The sequence below is a fragment of the Oncorhynchus mykiss genome, chromosome 25 (assembly GCF_057628025.1).
Source record: "Oncorhynchus mykiss isolate SJ-2025 chromosome 25, ASM5762802v1, whole genome shotgun sequence".
Lineage (NCBI taxonomy): Eukaryota > Metazoa > Chordata > Actinopteri > Salmoniformes > Salmonidae > Oncorhynchus > Oncorhynchus mykiss.
The window spans coordinates 47060707-47083026 of record NC_143046.1 but is presented as its reverse complement, the minus strand read 5'-3'; the positions used below and the strand labels follow the sequence as shown (position 1 = coordinate 47083026).

Sequence of the window (22320 nt, the reverse complement as noted above, 5' to 3'; positions counted from 1 at the left end):
ACATGGCCACAGTAATGATGAACTTTAAACACTTGTAATATTGCCCATATATGGAAATAGTGTGTGTGAGTGTCCATTGTCTCAAAAGGGCCGTGGCGAATCACTACATACTTTAACTTAACTTGCTCCCTTTTCCTAGCCAATCAAATTCAGATTAGTTGTCAAGAGAGAGCCAGATCACATTAACCTTAATGGCGTGTTGGCAATCAGAAAGGTGTAAATGCTTTAAGTTATATGAAATTGCACATTTGTAGGTCTCACTTGCAAAATGCACAGCTAATTTGTCTCCATTTGACATCTGCATTTTAAAATCGTCTTAGTCATTCGGCGGTGTTTGCATGTATTAGGTCATACAGTTAAGCACGCATCACCTTTAATTCGCCCCTATAAGAGCTATAGGCCTATGACTAACAACCTTAATATATAGCCTATGGTCCAATGGGGACCGGTTCTTATTGTGTCTCTCTTTGACGGTCAAAAGGTAAAGAGGCCACACACTAAGTGGAACTGATTTTCATTGAGACCCGCTTTCACCTTCCTGGCCTTCCCCTTGTTCTTTTCTATATTGAGGGAGCAGTTTTTCTGTCGCACCAGTTTCCCTTTTCCTTGCAGGAGGAAGCGAGGGCGGACCAGTCCCCCTCGGGCCACTGTGTCTGTCAGTCCCTCGTCCGCTCATCCTGCCGCCCTCTACTTTACCCCCCGGCCAGGGGCATTAAACGTGTCATCGCGTAGGCCACCATCTACTGCATGCAGCTCTCCAAAACACTGACACACACATACATTTACCCCTTGCACTGTCTTCTGGGAGTCTGCCCTAAATCATTCCATTTGTACAGTAGTTGTGAATGACATCTCTGTCAGCCACAGAGGTAAAAGCGCTGCTTAAAGGCTATAGGTGTCAGGTATGGTCAAACAAAGGTTCATATTTGACTGAAAAGCTTGGCAACCTTTTGGAAGTGTGTTAGATCCCTCCAGCTTTACAGTTTGAGAGATTGTATTCATGTCTTATTCATTTCCCCATTTGGAATGTACCATTTCACCTCTCTGCGGGGAGGGAGGGGGGCTTTGTTACGAAGGGCACAGTGTCCTCCTTGCCCTCTCAGCCACCTGCAGTGGCAGGCCAGACTAGGGAAGTGTCACGACACTGTCCCAAGGCTGCCACTGCCTGGCTGGCCAGCTGTGTGTGTGTGTGTGTGTGTGTGTGTGTGTGTGTGTGTGTGTGTGTGTGTGTGTGTGTGTGTGTGTGTGTGTGTGTGTGTGTGTGTGTGTGTGTGTGTGTGTGTGTGTGTGTTTGTGTGTGTGTGGATGACCAGCACAGACCAGTACATGTCCCTGGCTTGTCCCACCGGAGGGTCAGACAGTGAGATGTTGACGTACTGATGAGTTCTTGGCGGTGAGCAACAGGGCCCGCCATCCTGTGAACTCTGCTTCTCCCTGTAGCCAGCCCCAGAGCTGCTTCCCCACTGCACAATCCACCATAACACAAAAACCTGACAGAGGATATCTAACAAACGGGGCCTACCACTTCATAATGTCATAGTCTTACCCTAAAGCCCTGATCCTACACATAAATCCTGTACTGTCTGACACTACTAATCAACTATTGTGTTTATGTATGTGATTCTACGCCTAACAACGTTATTGAGATGTAAGTTTACTGAGAAAACGCACTGCTTTTTACCATGAAAACTGCACTGGGTACATACATAAAAGCTATATATCGACCACAAAGACGTAAGGTAGCTTCCTATACTAAAATCCCCTACTGAGTCAGTGGTACAACCACAGCCATGGCTACCCTCAGTAACTGTTCTCTGATGCCAGATATATAAGAAACTGAAGTGCTTCTCAATACATGCTTTTGTTATTTGGATGTTGAGCTGTACTGAAAAACATTAGAAAAAGAGACAGATTTGAAATGTTTGTAAGGATGAAAAGGCCTCACTCAAAGTTATTTGTTTACAATGCTTTAAATTCAGAAATCTCTCTCCCTCTCGCTCTGCCTGGGAGAAATGGAAAGAGCACGTAGCGCTGCAGTGTCCCCATTGACAGAATTGGTGAACTTCAGGAAAAGTCTGCACGCAGATGAACTGATATATTTACACTCTTATTACTGTACTGTTTTTGGGACAAAGAGACAGCCAGTATCTAGTTTCCGTGATTGTGTGGTTAACAAAATGTTCACACTGCCTGAAACGTACAGTATGGTGTCATGGATCACATCAGCTATAGAAGTTCAATGTATATTCTCAGCCTTTCTAATAATGCAGAGTTGTATCGCTCAACATACTTTGAAATCGACTGTATGTGTTGTGCATAAAGTCCATCTGGAAAGTATTCTGACCCCTTCCCTTTTTCCACATTTTGTTACGTTACAGCCTTATTCTAAAATTGATAAAATTATTTGTTTTACTCATCAATCTACACACAACACCACATAATGACAAAGTGAAAAATGTATTTTTCTTTTTTTATGTTTTGCTAATTTACATAAGTATTCAGACCCTTTGCTAGGAGACTCAAAATTGAACTCCGGTGCATCATGTTCCATTGATCATCCTTGAGATGTTTCTACAACTTGATTTGAGTCCACCTGTGGTAAATTCAATTGATTGGACATGATTTGGAAAGGCACACACTAGTAAGGTCCCACTGGTGACAGTGCATGTCAGAGCAAAAACCAAACCATGAGGTCGAAGGAATTGTCCATAGAGCTCAGAGACAGGAACGAGTCGAGGTACAGCACTGGGGAAGGGTACCAAAACATTTCTGCAGCATTGAAGGTCCCCAAGAACACAGGGGCCTCCATCATTTGTAAATGGAAGAAGTTTGGAACCACCAAGAATCTTCCTAGAGCTGGCCGCCCGGCCCAACTGAGCAATCGGGGGAGAAGGGCATTGGTCAGGGAGGTGACCATGAACCCGATGGTCACTCTGACAGTGCTACAGAGTTCCTCTGTGGAGATGGGAGAAACTTCCAGAAGGACAGCCATCTCTGCAACACTCCACCAATCAGGCCTTTATGGTAGAGTGGCAAGACGGAAGCCACTCCTCAGAAAAAGGCACATGAGAGCTCGCTTGGAGCCTAAAGGCACCTAAAGGACTGTCAGACCATGAGAAACAAGATTCTCAGGTCTGATGAAACCAAAATTGAACTCTTTGGTCTGAATGTCAAGCATCACGTCTGGAGGAAACCTGGCACCATCCCTACAGTGAGGCATGGTGGTGGCAGCATAATGCTGTGGGGATATTTTTCAGCGACAGGGACTGAGAGACTAGCCAGGATCGAGGGAAAGAGAAACAGAGCAAAGTACAGAGAGATAATTGATGAAAAACTGCTCCTCAGACTGGGGTGAAGATTCACCTTCCAACATTGCAACGACCCAAAGCACACAGCCAAGAAAATGCATGAGTGGCTTCAGGACAAGTCTCTGAATGTCCTTGAGTGGCCCGGCCAGAGCCCGGACTAGAACCCAATCAAACATCTCTCGAGCGACCTGAAAATAGCTTGAGAGGATCTGCAGAGGAGAATGGGAGAAATTCCCCAAATCCAGGTGTGCCAAGCTTGTAGAATCAAGAAGACTCAAGTCTGTAATCGCTGCCAAACAAAGTACTTAAGAAAAGCGTCTGAATAATATGTTCATTTGATATTTCAGTTTTTTATGTTTTATTAGCAAACATTTCTAAAAACCTGTTTTTCTTTATCATTATGGGCTATTGTGTGTAGATTGATGAGAATAAGAAAAAAACAATTTAATCAAATCAAATCAAATCAAATGTATTTATATTGCCCTTCGTACATCAGCTGATATCTCAAAGTGCTGTACAGAAACCCAGCCTAAAACCCCAAACAGCAAGCAATGCAGGTGTAGAAGCACGGTGGCTAGGAAAAACTCCCTAGAAAGGCCAAAACCTAGGAAGAAACCTAGAGAGGAACCAGGCTATGTGGGGTGGCCAGTCCTCTTCTGGCTGTGCCGGGTGGAGATTATAACAGAACATGGCCAAGATGTTCAAATGTTCATAAATGACCAGCATGGTCAAATAATAATAATCATAGGCAGAACAGTTGAAACTGGAGCAGCAGCACGGCCAGGTGGACTGGGGACAGCAAGGAGTCATCATGTCAGGTAGTCCTGAGGCATGGTCCTAGGGCTCAGGTCCTCTGAGAGAGAGAAAGAAAGATAGAAAGAGAGAATTAGAGAGGGCATACTTAAATTCACACAGGACACCGGATAGGGCAGGAGAAGTACTCCAGATATAACAAACTGACCCTAGCCCCCCGACACATAAACTACTGCAGCATAAATACTGGAGGCTGAGACAGGTGGGGTCCGGAGACACTGTGGCCCCATCTGAGGACACCCCCGGACAGGGCCAAACAGGAAGGATATAACCCCACCCACTTTGCCAAAGCACAGCCCCGACACCACTAGAGGGATATCTTCAACCACCAACTTACCATCCTGAGACAAGGCCGAGTATAGCCCACAAAGATCTCCGCAGCGGCACAACCCAAGGGGGGGCGCCAACCCAGACAGGAAGATCACATCAGTGACTCAACCCACTCAAGTGACGCACCCCTTCTAGGGACGGTATGAAAGAGCCCTAGTAAAGCCAGTGACTCAGCCCCTGTAATAGGGTTAGAGGCAGAGAATCCCAGTGGAAAGAGGGGAACTGGCCAGGCAGAGACAGCAAGGGCGGTTCGTTGCTCCAGAGCCTTTCCGTTCACCTTCCCACTCCTGGGCCAGACTACACTCAATCATATGACCCACTGAAGAGATGAGTCTTCAGTAAAGACTTAAAGGTTAATCCAGTTTAGAATAACGCTTTAACATAATTATTTTACGCGTGTGTGTATTGCCTCTTCATCACTCGTCTATCCAGTGTTTGAATATAATTGCTTTTGAACATGCCAGGGTTTTCCATGTTGCTTGCTACACAATGCAATGGTTTGGGTGAAATACCGGGGCTCAGATTATTCCATATGGGTCTGGATACAGGGACTGACTGGGAATTGCCACGGCATTTCTAACACACTGGCCCTTTTTTTCCCTCGAGGCCCCCACTTTTATCCATTTTATGCAACAATAACAAACTATTTAGACAGACCCACCGGTCTAAAGATGGACCAGCCCATCTGTCAAACTACGCTATGGCCAGTCAGTTACTGGCTGGACTTCTTCAGCAGTCACCAGGACCAATGTAATAGAGTCAAAGGACACTCTTTAAAACCGCAGATTATTTGAATCATTCCATTAGTTTCATACTATTCATTAACATTTAATTATCTGACCTACCTTACATCCCCACTGTGCTCATGTGCTCGTTAAGGTGTGTTAAAATATGCAATGTCATGTCATTTCGCTGTGCAAGGGACTGAACCACTTAATTGATTGATGTCAAATGCTTCAATGCCACGGTTTCGAAATCAAACATAAGGCGATTATTAGAACACCCAAAGCAAAAAGCATTAATAGCAAATAGTATGGCGTGTAATAAAGAACACTGAATTGACACAAAGTTAACCAATAGCCAAAATCGGCTCTAGATTGGAATGTTTTGTCCCTACCGCCTTAAGAATCATAATAGTTAAATATGTATGCACACAAAGTTAAGTTGTTATCAAGGTGGGAACTATAATGTGCATTCCAAGGTAAGTACATATCCATGGCTTTCATCTGCAAAAACGTACACTCTATTAACAAATAATCATTCACGACACATCCAACTCATCTATAACAGCTCACCAGAGCATGTTCAACGCATTACAGCACACTTGACATGTAGTGTGCATGTCAAATGGAACTAAGTTTAACGAGAGCTTGGGACTAGAAGGTTCTATCTGCAAAAAGATGATTCTGAGACAATTGGCTTTGATGATCCGAACCCTCAATGGTTTGAATATTGTCAGCAATTTTGATCTTGTATTCTTCTGAACTTCAGAACATGAATTGGGGCATTTCGTGTACTATATAGGTAGAGAACATTGCATAGAACAATAACAAAATCAATAACAAAATGTTGACTAAAATGCTAATTGAACCTTGTAGGCCTAAGCTCTCTCTATAGGAAAGGTTGAGTTAATTGATGTACTACATACTCAATTGTCCGTGTGAACATCTTGTCATTCATTTTCATAGCATTTTTTACATATTTGCACTATATTATATGTTGGACGTAACATGAAGCTTTTATAATGCTCAGTCCCTTGACATCACGTTTATGTATGAGTCAGTGACTCATTTATGGATGTTTTATTAATAGTGCTACAAATATGTTCACCCGTAGCTTGTTCTTAGTGGCTGTATGGTTGATGGTATTAGGTTATAAATGGGGTCAGTTTAGTATTTACATTTTCAGACTTCATAATTGCTTAGGTTTGGATTGGAATATGATAAGCTGATCCAAGACCTGTGCTTAGATCATTGTTTTCCCTAATCAGTACAATTGGACCTAGCACCAAGTGGTTCTTGAATAACTCCAACACGTAGATTGAGAAGGTTCACTGCAGGCACGTTCCAAACAGTCCCAGTTTGTTGATCATGTGATAACAATGTGGAAGGTCAGTCGGGGCCAAATGGCACCCTATTCCCTATGGGCCCTGGTCAAAAGTAGTGCACTAAATATGGAAAAGGGTGCCATTTGGGACACAAGTTCAGAAAAAAAAACAGCTGCAGGTTAGTAACTCAAATGAAACATCAGTGTAGTAAAGGGCTCCAAGGAGACGTTGAGCAAAGTAAGAAAGGTCAGCACGAATCTGCGTGAGATACGCTTTTGCTTCATATCCCCAAGAGGTACTACCATAACGTACTGTAGGCTTCTCATGATTATACGAGCTAGGGTTTAATTATCTTATTTCAGAAACAGGGGCAATTTAGGTATGCTTTGCAGTGCAATCAGATCTGATTTCATATTCCACCAGACCATACAGCTTTCATAGGTTACACAGTCTCTAAATATTATTATTATTCATATTTTATTTACCCCTTTTTCTCCCCAATTTCGTGCTATCCAATTGGTAGTTACAGTCTTGTCCCATCGCTGGAACTCCCGTACGGACTTGGGAGAGACGAAGGTCGAGAGCCGTGCGTTCCCCGAAACACAACCCAGCTAAGCCTCACTGCTTCTTGACACAATGCCCTCTTAACCCGGAGGCCAGCTGCACCAATGTGTCGGGGCAAACACCGTACACCTGGCGACCGTGTCAGCGTGCATTGCACCCGCCCACCACATAAGTCGCTAGTGCGCAATGGGACAAGAACATCCCTGCCGGCCAAACCCTCCCCTAACAGACGACGCTGGGCCAATTCTGCGCCGCCCCATGGGTCTCTCGGTTCGGGCCGGCCGCAACATTATTTTACTTATTTAACTAGGCAAATCAGCTAAGAACAATTTCTTATTTTCAATGACAGGCTACCCCAGCCAAACGCTCCCCTTACCCCAGCCAAACCCTCCCCTAACCCGGGCAACGCTGGGCCAATTATTCACCGCCCTATGGGATTCCTGATCACAGCCGGTTGTGATTCAGCCATGGACCGAACCAGGGTCTGTACTGACGCCTCTAGCACTGAGATGTAGTACCTCAGACTGCTGCACCACTCGGGAGCCCCTTACGTCTACATGCCTTTCAACTTACAAAAATGCTTAGCCGTCTAACCAAATATATGAAAACTGTTTCAGATGACAAATTTTGTTCTGCAGAAACAGTTATGGTAGGTTACAGGTTGTCTTTCTCCTCTAACATTGATGGTCCTGTTTTGAAATGATCTGACAACATTATTTTTAAAACTATGCCAAGATACTCATTTGATACTGTCCGAATGTTTCTTGAAAGGTTCCATTACATTTGGGGGAACGTTTGTTATTGACTGGGGTGTGGTATCATATAGTCATTGGGTGTCATGCATTTGATCTCTACAATGGGGAGAATTTGGAAGAATAAGATAATCTATTGAGGTGTCATTAGTATCATGTGACCGATCTCTTAACGTCGTTCATTATGACTTTCACATGCATAGTGTGAAGTGACAACTTGTGAGAGCTTCAAAAGGGAAGACAGTGACAGGGTGCAAGGTATTGACTAATGCAAGACCTGTCCTTTCATGTTCACAATATACATGTCTGATGATCCTGTTAACACCTAATGTTGACAGTGAGGTTAGCTACCTGCCACCAAAATCACGTTGCCAAGTGTTAAACCAACTCCTAAAATGTTGCGATTCAGATTAGGACCACTGCTACACCTCACAACACACACGCACGCACACTCACACAGATACATTATGTAATCAATCTATAGTAGGTTCAAGGTACTTGCTGAAAATGTCTCTATACTCTTTATGTAATGTGCCTATTAGTTGTTTCAATTCAAGGGAATCTACTTCAGAAACAAGGAAATCCCAATTAAATCAATGTGTTAACTACAGGAAATTAGTAAACAAAACATGTTTGCAACTGATTTCCATTGAAATACCTCAAAAGATGTTATGTAAATTAAAAGGGCAAAGTATTTGATAGTATTTCTCTCACAACAAACCAGAATCAATTATACAATATTTATTTTGTTTAGAAAATGACTATTTATTTAAAAAAATAAGTTTAAGTTTAAGGAATCCAGTGATATATGTAAATAATCAATAATCAGGTTAAAGTGCAAAAATACAATTATACAAAAAATTATACAAAAAGAAATCTGTACAAAAATAACATTGGAATGTGAGCTTCGAAAGAGGCTGATATGCTGATATGCTGACATGGCTTTAACCAAATGAGCAAATTTTAAAAAGACTGCGTTAGACACGTAATGTCCCTTAAACAATGTGGGGATCAAAAGTGAGAGTCTCTCGGAATGTCTGAGAGGTCAAGTTTGTCAGAAAGATCTGGATCACATCTGGATCTGGATCACATTCCATACATCCATGATGTATGATCCATTCGCCCCACTGGGTTTCATCATGCCCAACCAATACACAGGCTCTTAAGTCCTTTAGCCCAATTATCTCTTAACTAAACGTGGAAAAACAACTTAGTTTATAGTCCAAGGTGCTCCTGGAAATTGTCTGGATACATCATAGAGATCCAGGATTTTCAAATATCTGTGAAGAATCGTTCCCCACGATGAGCTCAAGATGTTGGTGAACATTTCACTTTTTCAGTCAGAACACTTCAGTTCAGTTCAAGTTCAGAGATGTTCTATGTTAAAGATCTGTTGATGTGCCCTTGAGCAAGGCACTTAAACCTAATTGCTCCTGTAAATCACTCTGGATATGAGTGTCTGCTAAATGCCTAAATTTGCTTTAAAAAATGTATTTGCTTTTATTCTTTCCAGTGTCCCCTATTCCTCCTTTTTTAGTTATTGATATCACTTCATCTTGGATGGCTTTAGTTCCTTGACCTGCATGTGCAACGTTTTATGGACGGCTAGAGTTCTGGACTGACAAAATCCCTTTCCACACTCCTGGCACTTGAAAGGTTTCTCCTTGGAATGGATGTACCTGCAGGGCAGAACAGAACAAAAAGAGTGTCAGGTCTGAGTAACAAAACATAACAAACACACAAAGACAACTATCAATCTAAAGCCACAAATTAATAAGAGACAACATAGAAATAAGAAAGAGAAAAAGGAGGTGAACGTTATGGTGATATGTTGTTCTAAAAGGTATGAATTAGAACGTATGACTCTCATACTCAACACGTATGCAAAATGTTGATGTTGTTTATATCACTTACAGCTATAATTCAAATCAATATCAACAGTGCCAATGTCAATTCAAAGGCATTCCGATGTATTAGCTTTAGATTGCCCCCGCTAAACTCTTTAATATATACATGATATCGCTTCATGCCTTTGTTGCAGCTTTTGACACTACTTAACCAGATTTTTACACGATTTAATTCACATAGTGGATTGTTACTGGATTTTTTCACATACTGATCATGTTAGTGGCCTATCGCTCTAAATGGATTAACGGTCCAATGCATGATATGGTTGGAGCAAATTCCAGTCAGGGCTATTCCATGTCTTGAATTAGAATGAATTCAAATGGAATTGGACTCAATCCTGATGCATTACACTGTCAGAGACTCAACATGATTAATCAGTAGTGTATACGACAATTTAGGAAGCAATTACTCATATTTTGTATTAATATCCTATGCTGTTCTTATGTAGAAGGTTATGTGGCCAATTAATAAAGTTTCCAATAAAATATTATTCATTAATTTACAACATTTTCGCAGCCATCTATCTCCATACTCCTCGTTCATTAAATTGAGCTTCATTGTAATAGAAAAGTGCGGGTCTCACCTATGGTCTCGGAGGTGGTCCTGCCTCCGGAAGGCCTTGTGGCAGATGTCGCAGGTGTACGGCCTCTCGTCCGTGTGCGTCCGCTCGTGGATAAGCAGGTTGTAGGACTTGGTGAAGTGGCGGCCGCAGAACTTGCACACAAACTCTTTCTTGGTCTTGGAGGGCAGGCGGCCGCGGCTGGGCTTGCGCTCGGGCGACGACAGCTTGGCTATGTCCATGAGACAGCCTAGCCCGCCATGGCGAGGAGAAGTGGTGGCGACTGCCCCCATTATGCTCAAGTCCTCTGCCTTCAGTGGGTCTTCCTGGGTGGCTGCAGCAGCCAAGTTGGCGAAGTCGAAGCGTGGCTGAGGCTTGTTCTTGGAGCCCTGGAAGAGACCCATGGCGATAGCTGCGGCGTCGGCCGCAGCGGCCTGGTCCTTGGACTGGACCAGGTGGGGAAAGATGGGGATGGAAGGTATGCCGGGGAAGCGGCCGTCCATCAGGGCTGGGAGCTTGGAGAAAGTGCAGCGGGGAAGAGCGAAGGGAGGGTAGCCCAGGGTCCACTGGTGGAGGTGGACGGCATGCAGGGCGCTGAAGCTATAGATGCCAGGGACCTGATCCGTGGGTAGCTGGAAGCCATTGGAGGTCTGGAGAAAGGAGTAGTTTGCGAGCTGCAGGGAGGGGTGGAGGGGAACCGGGGCTGGAAGAGTCTTGCTGCCCATGGTTGGTGTCGCTACTGATCACCAGATCACGGGATTCTCTGGAAAAGCAACACCACAAAAAAGTCAGGTCATTTTGACAACACATACAGTATAACTCATCATATGTTATTGTTTTACAAACCAATGATACATTGTTAACAACAGTATCTTCTACTATTTTAAAAATACAAATAAGGACAATAATGATCATACTTTTTCATCACGAACCAGGAAGCATAATTGTGATATTTACTATTCAAATAACATTTCTAACTAAGTATTTCCTGCTACCCCCTCTTTTTGAGTCATCCTGGCGTATTTCCCCCACACCCTAGCACAACCACAATGCCAAGCCAATACACAAGCGGCTCGGCTTGATTATCTAGTTGCTTTTCAAGAGGCCTCATATCAGTGGATTAAGGTGATGCATGTGAATGTATCCCTTTACCACTGAGACAAAGGGGAAGACAGTGATAAGAGCTGTCTGAACCAGACCTCCGTGCAACAGGAGCTACCAGCTCAACACATGGTCCGATACACACACACACACACTATGAATCACGTATTGTCCTCAAGGCACACGATGAGTGAGGACAGCCTGCATGTGTGGGTTTGTGTGTGTACACACATGCGCGTGTGTGGCACATGTGTACAGGTCAGAGAAGAGAAGGTGTGCACTGCACTCCCAGTGCTGACACAGACACTGGTGTGCGTTTGGTGTGGGTGTTTCCCATTCCCAGAAAACATGCCGGGGGCTGTTAAGACAGGGTAAATAGAATGACACCATTCACTGAGGTGAAATGCCTCCGTGAGCAGGGCTCTAAAGTGTGACCATATGCTCCTAAATATTTTGCACCAGTGCGACTAGATTATAATTGTCGTAATGATGAGGCTTAGCTGTACCACTGTTTCCGAGTGCCCTGGATAAATAAAAATGAGCGTAGATTTGTGACCGTGGATGTCGCACCATTACTACAGACAAAACCGCTTGTCCCTAGCCCAAACCATTGAAAAGTTGTGACTACAGTATATTACCAGCACTCCGTTTTTTTCCAGCTGCAGCTGGATGCATCTCCATTGGCAGGCCATATTTTACATTAATAAATCATGTCGCGGGCCGTTAACACCTTGTTTACTAACATTGCCTTATTAGCTAGCTAGCTAACAACCTGGTAACTTTACCAGTGTATCCAAACATTTGGGGGTACAGAAACAATGGTAAAGGGACAGCTTCTTCAGGAGATCAATGCATAGTCTCACGTCAGATGGTGTCATTCTTACACGACACGCAGTTGCCAGGCGCCATTTGTCTAACCAAACATGGAACTAAATCAGGATTTAGATCATCCGCCTAACAGTAGGTATGACGCACTGGCTACTACGGCAAACCATGCTTGATCAGCTGAGCAAATTTGCTCCAGCTAGCAGCCTAGTGATATCATGTTTTGAATGGCCAATACGGTAGCTAGTTTGCCAGCTTGTTGATGAAGTTGTACGGCACCAAAGTTATGGGACTGTTCTCAGAAATCAGCAGGTATTTGACTCTGACTGCTGGCACTGTGCCTACTTTGTAACAGTTGGGAAAACACGATAATGTCACAGCTAAAGCAGTCAGCTGTGCAGCAAAAAATTGGTGAATTAATCTCGGCAGAACAGAAACAGTTTTATCATGAAAAACTCACGTGTGCTGTTATTAGCTATAATTTCACTACACTAGCTACAGGGAGCATTGAGTGTGTGAACTGACGTTGTTAGCACAGCTTTCATTTCATATGGATTAATTTGAGGCTGGTTCAGCCAGCAAGCAGACACATGCTAGTTAATTTTCTTGCACATTTCATTTTTCAAAAATACTGATTCGACAACCACAAAACACCTTACCTACATGTAGAATTATGTGGTGAAGACTTGCTCATGAAAAAAAACACAATTTTAGCTTTTAAAATTAACAAACGTCTTTACAGGGTTATATAGTAGTTTCTAGTGGACACCATGTACTTCAAAAGTACCTCAAATTCATATAGGCCCAATAAAGGCTGTAAAAAGGTTAGTTTCTGGTGCTCCTACATTTTATGTGGTGCTCTTAAGTGTTTTCAATTGGGAGCACCAGTGCTACCAATTCATGTTTTTAATGTATAGCCTTGTCTGTGAATCTGTTTAAACAGGTTTTGATAAGAGGAAATAACAAAGCACAATAATGCCTCTGTTTCTGTGCCTATTTGATGGTCAGGATATGACACAGTTATCCTGTGTCTTTTCTGTCTTAGTCTAAACAGAGCTGGCATGCCGCACCATTGTGATATGATTTAGCTTTCCACCAAAAAAGCATTTACCCCTAAGCCATGCCATTTGCTTTGTTTGATTTTGTTAGTCATATGGATTTGTGTGTAATCCCCATTTTTTTTACTGCTCTGCAAATATGACTTCGTCATAATTCTACTACTGGTTGATATTATTAATATTATTGTTAAAAGTGGTCATGGGTTATCTACTTTAGTCATACATACTGTGTTATAATAACATAAGGAAACCACCATATGGCCTAATCAAGATATAGATAATAATAGTCTCCATGTATATAGATAGGCATATTAGAGAAAAGGACTTCTTGATCATATTGGTGAACATAGGCCTAAAATGTTGATAAATAAAAGTCGGGAGTGAGTGAGAGCCATGGTTGCGCTGCAGTAAATAAGAGTGAAATAGTCCTAATTAGAATTACCGAAGTTCAAACGTCCCCCGGGGATTTCTCCTTTCTGATCATGACGCAGAAGTAATTGACTTTTACTTAGAGGTCATTAGGGGAGATCAGCGGTTGCTCCCGAGCCGTCTCGTATCCTTAATAACCCTTTGATGTCTACATACCATCTCAACGACTCAACAATCAAGCTGAACACTGCTACGTCCCATTCCCGGTTGGTCGTGACTGGCCAACCGTTAAATTCCGCGCCTCGGCCGAAAGCGGACGTGTTGTGAGATTTGAACATACAAGATAACGCAAAGCATGATCGAATTGTCCCACACACATATCACGCAGGTATATTATTGTTAGTATGTTTCAGACATGTGCTCTCTACTCTAATTCTAAATATATAGAGGTTAGACTACTAGGACAGTTGAAAACAAGATCCCACATCCTATGGATTAAAGGTGACCCGAGGTAAACCTAAATTACATATTGCCAAGACGTTGTTGGCTAATTAGGAGAATTTTGCATTGGTGTTGACAAGAAAAATCAAACCAGCATTCCCATTTCGGTCCCCACTCGCCAAAATGGATGAAAATCAGCGCAGCTTTTCCTTGCCACAAGTTTATCTAAACTGAGGTGATGAAATAGTTAATGGGCTCACTTTATGTTGTATCCATATATGCGCCCTCTTGTAGCCGACAGACATGGGCCTTACATATAACATTAGGCCTACATTTAATTTCAGAATTTAGAGGGAGCTTGCATCTTTCAGGTTGTACATAAACAAAGAGACGAATATAGGCTACAGTAAGCATTACATTGTAATGCACTAGTTTAGGATTAAAGAATGTGGGAATATTTTTTATATATCATTATTATATATTTTTTATTGAACCTTTATTTAACTAGGCAAGTCAGTAAAGAACAAATTCTTATTTACAATTATGGCCTACCCCGGCCAAACCCTAACCTGGACGACGCTGGGCCAATTGTGCCTATGGGACTCCCAATCACGGACGGATGTGATGCAGCCAGGATCGAACCAGGGTCTGTAGTTACGCCTCTAGCACTGAGATGCAATGCCTAAGACTGCTGCGCCACTCGGGAGCAAATACACTCGGGAAACTACAGGCTACGACTCAGTCAAACTAAATCCATATGGTCAATTTGCCTTATAGCCCTAACCTCACTACTGTGGCTAGGATAGGCTTTCTGTCATATGCCTACATACCTTTTTGGTAAACCAAACTGCATGCAAACTTGGATGATTTAATTGTATTAGCTCCCCTGTTTAAAAGTGGATTAAAGTAGACTACAACGTATCTTTCTTAGAAACATATAGTGTTCAATTCTTATAGATGGAATGGTGACCGTGTGTGTACTCGCTGGGCACACACTGGTTGAATCAACGTTGTTTCCACGTAATTTCAATGAAATTACGTTCAACCAACGGGGAATAGATGTTGAATTGACGTCTGTGCCCAATGGGTTTTGGAGAGCAACTTCAGAGTTCTTATGTTAATGCAGATCCTTTGGTTAATTGTGCAGCAATTACCGCGAATACGCATGTTTTTAGCCGTGTGTTGATGCAGAACATGAGAGGATATGGGCACTTGAGCGCAATAAAATAAAATAAAGCAACTGATGTGTGCACCTAAGCAACGTGGGAAAAAGGTCTCTGAAAACAACAATTAAAAAATGAATAGGCCTAAGAAGGATCCCAATTTAAGACAATTGTTCCAAATCATATTTCATACCATAAACCCGTGAATTTGTTCATAGCAATTAGCACAAACATGTGGTCACTGTTTTAATGCAGATGATTGTAATTTCAGACAAAATACCGTGTTTTAATATGAGATGTATAGATTCCTACAGCAGAAAACACTGTGTTCAAGTAAAAAACTATAACGCTTATCCATGTAAAGTGGCCTACAATAAAAGGACGACTTTCGTTATATTCCATCACAGTGGTTTAACTCTAAATATGTGATTATTAATAGCATGGAATTCCCCTACAACTAAAACAGCTTAAAGTTGATAGATATCAAAATAAATTATGAAATGTACGCCGACACTAGCTTTTGTTTTTTGATGGCCTATTGAAATTCGTTGAAGTAAGTACTATAAGAGACTGCTAAAACAAATAACAACGATAGCCTGATGGTCATAATCATCCTAACCATTCCAGCTATATTTGAGTAAATCAATATATTACTAATATTTGGATGTAGGCTTACCTTATCCTACAAATTAATGGAAAAAAATATGATACATTATAGACAACAGAAACATGCATTCACTACGACTTTCATACTGGTTTGGATCAATTAAATTGGGGAAAACCCTCAAAATCAATGGCCATCCTCGTCATCAAACACAGGAATCTTTCTTATGTTGACTCAGACCATGTAATGTATAATGCAATTCATCGAAATGTATGTTTTGCATGGAATTATTTCTTTATTTTCACATAGATCCTTGTTGATTTTACTCCATCAACTTCACATCGTGCTGGAATGTGTTTACTCCTGAAAGATCGGTCAGTGCTATCCAGAGTGCTTGGGACGTTCATACTCTACCCTTAACCCCTGCCCTTATCCTTAACCATAACCCCTTGCCTAAGGATCCCGTATAACACGTGAAAGATCCCACCTGTTTCACACTCGCCTGGCGCATCTAACTCAGAAGGCACCCAGAACTGACTCCATGCAAGCTCGAGACACTGTCGACGATGTTTACTTCTAGTTCCTGCGTTAAAACATGCCAAAAGTCAAAAACGGAATATTAGGGGATATTGTCATAACACCTATATTTACTTTTAATGGAACAGTTATGTTACTAGAACTCAGCTCAGACCAGATGCGCTAAAGTTGACAGCTTTGTTCATTACCCCCGAAGAAGCCTGAACATAAACAACGTTTAAACGTCATATTGTGACAGATGGCTCATAGAAAAATTACAGACAAAATGTAATACAAGGAAATAGTTACCAGCTCAGATTGGTCGGTCCTTGGATCCGGAGGGGTCCTGGAGTTAAAAACGTGGGGACGGTCCGATGCAAAACGCCTTGGAAAAAAGTTTCAAGTAGTTCAGAGAAAGTTTTTGACTTCGCAAGACAACTTGTCCCGCATGTTCACACCGAGCTCAGAATGTAAGCGCGTGTAGTTCACAGCTGTCCCAAATAGTTGTGTGCAGGACTTCTATAGTGACTCTGGGGAAGACGCCTTCTGTTACTGCCCTGCGGTCTGCACTCAAACCGCCTCTTTATTGCAACCAAACCCTTTACTCGCACATGCGCGTCATTTAGTCAGCCCCCATTCGAATTTGAGACAGCTCTTTACTGTAAACTCAATTCCCCCTTTTTTTGGAAGTAGGCTTACTTTATGCCACAAAGTGGTGGGGGGGGGGGGGGGGGGGCGAACATAGTTGTACGGGCGAACATAGCTGCAGCACAGTGTCAAACGTTATCTCTAAACTAAAACAAAACGTTGGTGTATGGCTTTAATGAGCTTAATGCATACAGCATTTTCCTATTACAAACGAATCAAAGTATCAATTTGCCATTTTGTCTAGCCCATAACTGAAAATTGTTTATTTTTAACCAGCTTCTAGGCCTATATACTTTATAAACAGGCATTTCATTAATATAATTATTAAGATATTATCCACATTATATTAATATTATTGTTATTATCAGCATCATCCTAGTTTTAATAACAATGCTTATACTTATTTCCATAGGGTTGGTATTATTAGTGGATGCAACAACATGTGGATTTAACCTCATGCATCTAAAGCATACGATCTGTAATCTGAAGGGCAAAAATCGACAAAACAAATAATTTCGATTATTATATTCATTGGAATAAAAGCAAATTGCTCTTTTAAAAATAAATAATTCCATTAGGCCTCAGAGCCTTCCTGTTTAAAATAAGCTTCTGTACAAGGTGGAAGGGACTAACAAATCAACTCCCTCTTTCTCCTAATTAAAGTAAATATGCAACTGTCACTTTAACTTGAGATCGGGAGGGAAATAAAGAGCATTAGTGTATTTACCCCCCCCACACCATTATTCAATTAAGACGGATCTCAACCTGTGTTCAATTTCAAATGCAGGATAAAATATCTTCTTTATACGGAAGAAAGAGCAGTTGAGATGAGGTATTTCTAGGCTGTTTATGCAATAAAGTAAATATCTGAAGTTAAACTCAAATTAAGCAAGGCAGGGAAGGAGAATTTACGAAACTGGAAACATTAGGCCCGCTGAGATCTATGACTTTGTTGAATAATCACTAAGTGAGCTATTTAAAAAATCGAATGAATACATTTACCTAATACATTTGATTAATATAAAACACTCATTGTCCAAGTTACAGCACAAATGTAGCTCACTGTAGGTCTTCACTGTTATCGTTGTTATATTGACAAGGTGTTTGTGCTCCTGTGGTCAAGCTGTTTTTTCTTCTTGCATTTGGAAGGCATTTGATCCCTCTTAAAAGTGAGGATAAGCAACACCTTGCGGTGGTGCTATAGTGTACAAAACCCGCCACCTGCTGGACATAACATTATCGTCTCCTGCATCATCCTGTGTTCCTCCTTCACAAACAAATGAGGGGTAAGGCCAGAGCCCTAACCCCATGCCATGCATTGTCTAATATCGACCCAAATAACTTACCTTTGTTGTTGGTATTATTATCAGATTTCAGTAATATTGTTACAGAAAAGTAGCCTACTGTGAACTAAAACACTTGGAAATACACTACATGGACAACAGTAGGTGAATACCTGCTCGTCGAACATCTCATTCTAAAATCACGGGCATTGATATGGAGTTGGTAACCCCTTTACTGCTATAACAGCCTCTACACTTCTGGGAAGGCTTTCCACTAGCAGCATTAGTGAGGTCGGGCACTGATGTTGGGCAAATAGGCCCGACTTCGCAGTCGCCATTCCAATTCCTCCCAAAGGTGTTCGATGGAGATAAGATCTCTGTGCAGGTTATTCCACATCGATCTCGACAAACCATTTCTGTATGGATCTCTCTTTGTGCACGGGGGCATTGTCATGCGGAAACAGAAGAGGGCCTTCCCCAAACTGTTGCCGCAAAGTTGGAAGCACAGAATCATCTACAATGTCATTGTATACTCTGGCGTTAAGATTTCCCTTCACTGGAACTAAGGGGCCATGCCCAAACCATGAAAAACTGCCCTCGACCGTTATTCCTCCTCCATCAATCTTGACAGTTGGCACTATGCATTGGGGCAGGTAGCGTTCTCCTGTCATCCACCAAAACCCCAGATAAGGAGAAGCGTGATTCATCACTCCAAAGAACACGTTTCCCCTGCTCCAGAGTCCAATGGCTGCGAGCTCTACACCACCCGAGCCGACGCATGGCATTGTGCATGGTGATCTTAGGTTTGTGTGCGGATGCTTGGTCATGGAAACCCATTTCATGAAGCTCCCGACGAACAGTTCTTCTGCTGACGTTGTTTGGAACTCATAGTGAGTGTCACAACCGAAGACAGACGATTTTTACGAGCTTCAGCACTCAGTGATCCTGATCTGTGAGCTTGTGTGGCCTCCCTCTTCATGGCTGAGCCATTGTTGCTCCTAGACGTTTCTACTTCACAATAACAGCACTTACAAATGACCAGGGCAGCTCTAGCAGGGCATTCATTTGATTAACTGACTTGTTGGGAAGTCGGTGCCATGTTGAAAGTCACTGAGCCCTACAGTACGGGCCATTCTACTGCCAATGTTTGTCTATGGCGATTGCACGGCTGTGTGCTCAATTTCATACACCGGTCAGCAACGGGTGTGGCTGAAATAGCTCAATCCACTAATTTGAAGGGGTGCCCACATACTTTTAGTTTATATACAGTGCCTTCAGAAAATATTCATACCCTTTGACTTATTCCACATTTTGTTGTGTTACAAGCTGTATACAAAATATAGTTTTTCTCCCTCATTTACATACAATACCCCAATCGATGAAGTGAAAACATGTTTTTAGAAATGTTTTCACATTTATTGAAAATTAAATACATAAATATTTAATTCACATAAGTATTCACACCCCTGAGTCAATACTTTGTAAAAGCGACTTTTGGCAGCCATTACAGCAGTCTTACTGGGTAAGTCTCTAAGGTTGTGTCTACACTTGTCACTTACATGTGGTTATTGTGCTGCTGAAAGGTGAATTCATCTCCTAGTTTCTGGTGGAAAGCAGACTGAACCAGGTTTTCCCCTAGGATTTTGCCCGTGGTTAGCTCCATTCCGTTTTTTTTTATCCTGAAAAACTCCCCAGTTGTTAACAATTACAAGCATACCCGTAACCCATAACATGATGCAGCCACAACCATGCTTAAAAATATGGAGAGTGGTACTCACTAATGTGTTGTATTGGATTTACCCAAAACACAACCCTTTGTATTCAGGAACAAAAATGAGTTGCTTTGCCACATTTTTTAGCAGTATTACATAGGTGTCTTATTGCAAACTGGCTGCATGTTTTGGAATAAAATATATATTTTTTCACTCTGTCAAATAGGTTAGTATTGCATTGTTGTTTATCCATACTCAAGTTTTCTCCTATCACAGGCATTACACTCTAACTGTTTTAAAGTCACCATTGGCCTCATTGTAAAATCCCTGAGCAGTTTTCTTCCTCTCCGGCAACTGAGTTAGGAAAGACACCTGTATATTTGCAGTGACTGGCTGTATTGATACACCAGTGGTTTCCAACCAGGTACTAGGGGCCCTGATGATACTTGGCCTATCCATGTTAAACACTATTGTTGCATACAGAGTCCATGCAACTTATTATGTGACTTGTTAAGCACATTTTTACTGAGGGGGTTGAATACTTATTGACTCAAGACATATCAGCTTTTCATATTTTTTTTGTTGTTGTACTTTTTACCCCTTTTTTGTGATAGGACTCAGGAGAGGCGAAGGTCGAGCACCATGCGTCCTCCAAAACTTGACCCCGCCAAGCTGTACTGCTTCTTGACACACTGCTCTCTTAACCCAGAAGCCAGCTACACCAATGTGTCGGAGAAAACACCATACAGCTGGTGACTGAAGTCAGCGTCCATGCACCCGTCCCACCACAAGGAGTCACTAGAGCACGATAGGGCAAGGACATCCTGGCCGGCCAAACCCTCCCCTAACCAGGACAATACTTCGCCAATTGTGCACCACGTCATGGGTCTCCCGGTCGCGACCGGCTGCGACACAGCCTGGGATAGAACCCGGGACGGTAGTGACGCCTCTAGCACTGCGATGCAGTGTCTTAGACCACTGCTCGACTTGGGGGGCCAGTTTTTCATTTTTTTTTGTTAAACATAATTCCACTTTGACATTATGGGGTACTATATGCCAGTGGAAAAATATCTAAATGTATCCATTTTAAATTCAGGCTGTAACACAGGCTGTAACACAATATGTGGAAAAAGTCAATGGGTATAAATACTTTCTGATAAGAAATTGGATATAACATTGATATGACAAGTTCATATGGTGAATGTAGCCTCTGGAGATCATGCACTTCAGAATAATATATTATATAATTATATAATGTTTTGTAAATACAGTGCCTTGCAAAAGTATTCGGCCCCCTTGAACTTTGCGACCTTTTGCCACATTTCAGGCTTCAAACATAAAGATATAAAACTGTATTTTTTTGTGAAGAATCAACAACAAGTGGGACACAATCATGAAGTGGAACGACATTTATTGGATATTTAAAACTTTTTTAACAAATCAAAAACTGAAAAATTGGGCGTGCAAAATTATTCAGCACCTTTACTTTCAGTGCAGCAAGCTCTCTCCAGAAGTTCAGTGAGGATCTCTGAATGATCCAATGTTGACCTAAATGACTAATGATGATAAATACAATCCACCTGTGTGTAATCAAGTCTCCGTATAAATGCACCTGCACTGTGATGGTCTCAGAGGTCCGTCAAAAGCGCAGAGAGCATCATGAAGAACAAGGAACACACCAGGCAGGTCCGAGATACTGTTGTGAAGAAGTTTAAAGCCGGATTTGGATACAAAAAGATTTCCCAAGCTTTAAACATCCCAAGGAGCACTGTGCAAGCAATACTATTGAAATGGAAGGAGTATCAGACCACTGCAAATCTACCAAGACCTGGCCATCCCTCTAAACCTTCAGCTCATACAAGGAGAAGACTGATCAGAGATGCAGCCAAGAGGCCCATGATCACTCTGGATGAACTGCAGAGATCTACAGCTGAGGTGGGAGACTCTGTCCATAGGACAACAATCAGTCGTATATTGCACAAATCTGGCCTTTATTGAAGAGTGGCAAGAAGAAAGCCATTTCTTAAAGATATCCATAAAAAGTGTTGTTTAAAGTTTGCCACACGCCACCTGGGAGACACACCAAACATGTGGAAGAAGGTGCTCTGGTCAGATGAAACCAAAATTGAACTTTTTGGCAACAATGCAAAACTTTATGTTTGGCGTAAAAGCAACACAGCTCATCACCCTGACCATCCCCACTGTCAAACATGGTGGTGGCAGCATCATGGTTTGGGCCTGCTTTTCTTCAGCAGGGACAGGGAAGATGGTTAAAATTGATGGGTATGGATGGAGATGGATGGAGCCAAATACAGGACC

At 42.1% G+C, this 22320-nt stretch overlaps 1 protein-coding gene across 2 annotated transcripts; it reads right to left on the bottom strand.

Annotated features, from left to right (window-relative positions):
• Positions 1 to 8554: 8554 nt before the first annotated feature.
• Positions 8555 to 16948, bottom strand: LOC110505219 (protein odd-skipped-related 1). Of its 2 annotated transcripts, XM_090219231.1 has the most exons (4): positions 16668 to 16917; positions 16330 to 16425; positions 10306 to 11044; positions 8555 to 9493 (listed from the first exon to the last, which is right to left on the bottom strand). In XM_090219231.1, the coding sequence occupies exons 3-4, from the start codon at positions 11004 to 11006 to the stop codon at positions 9361 to 9363; spliced, it is 834 nt and encodes a 277-aa protein (XP_090075357.1). In that variant the 5' UTR covers positions 11007 to 11044; positions 16330 to 16425; positions 16668 to 16917; the 3' UTR covers positions 8555 to 9360. The 2 variants fall into 2 exon arrangements, with proteins under 2 accessions (XP_090075357.1, XP_021439978.2); XM_021584303.3 differs by lacking the exon at positions 16330 to 16425 and having other exon boundaries at positions 16668 to 16948.
• Between the last annotated feature and the right edge of the window lie 5372 nt (positions 16949 to 22320).

Coding starts and splice junctions, on each gene's coding strand:
- LOC110505219 (XM_021584303.3), bottom strand. CDS start 11,006: ATGGGCAGCAAGACTCTTCCAGCCCCGGTTCCCCTCCACCCCTCCCTG. Junction 9,494..10,305: donor GACCACCTCCGAGACCATAG/GTGAGACCCGCA, acceptor TCTGCCCTGCAG/GTACATCCATTCCAAGGAGA.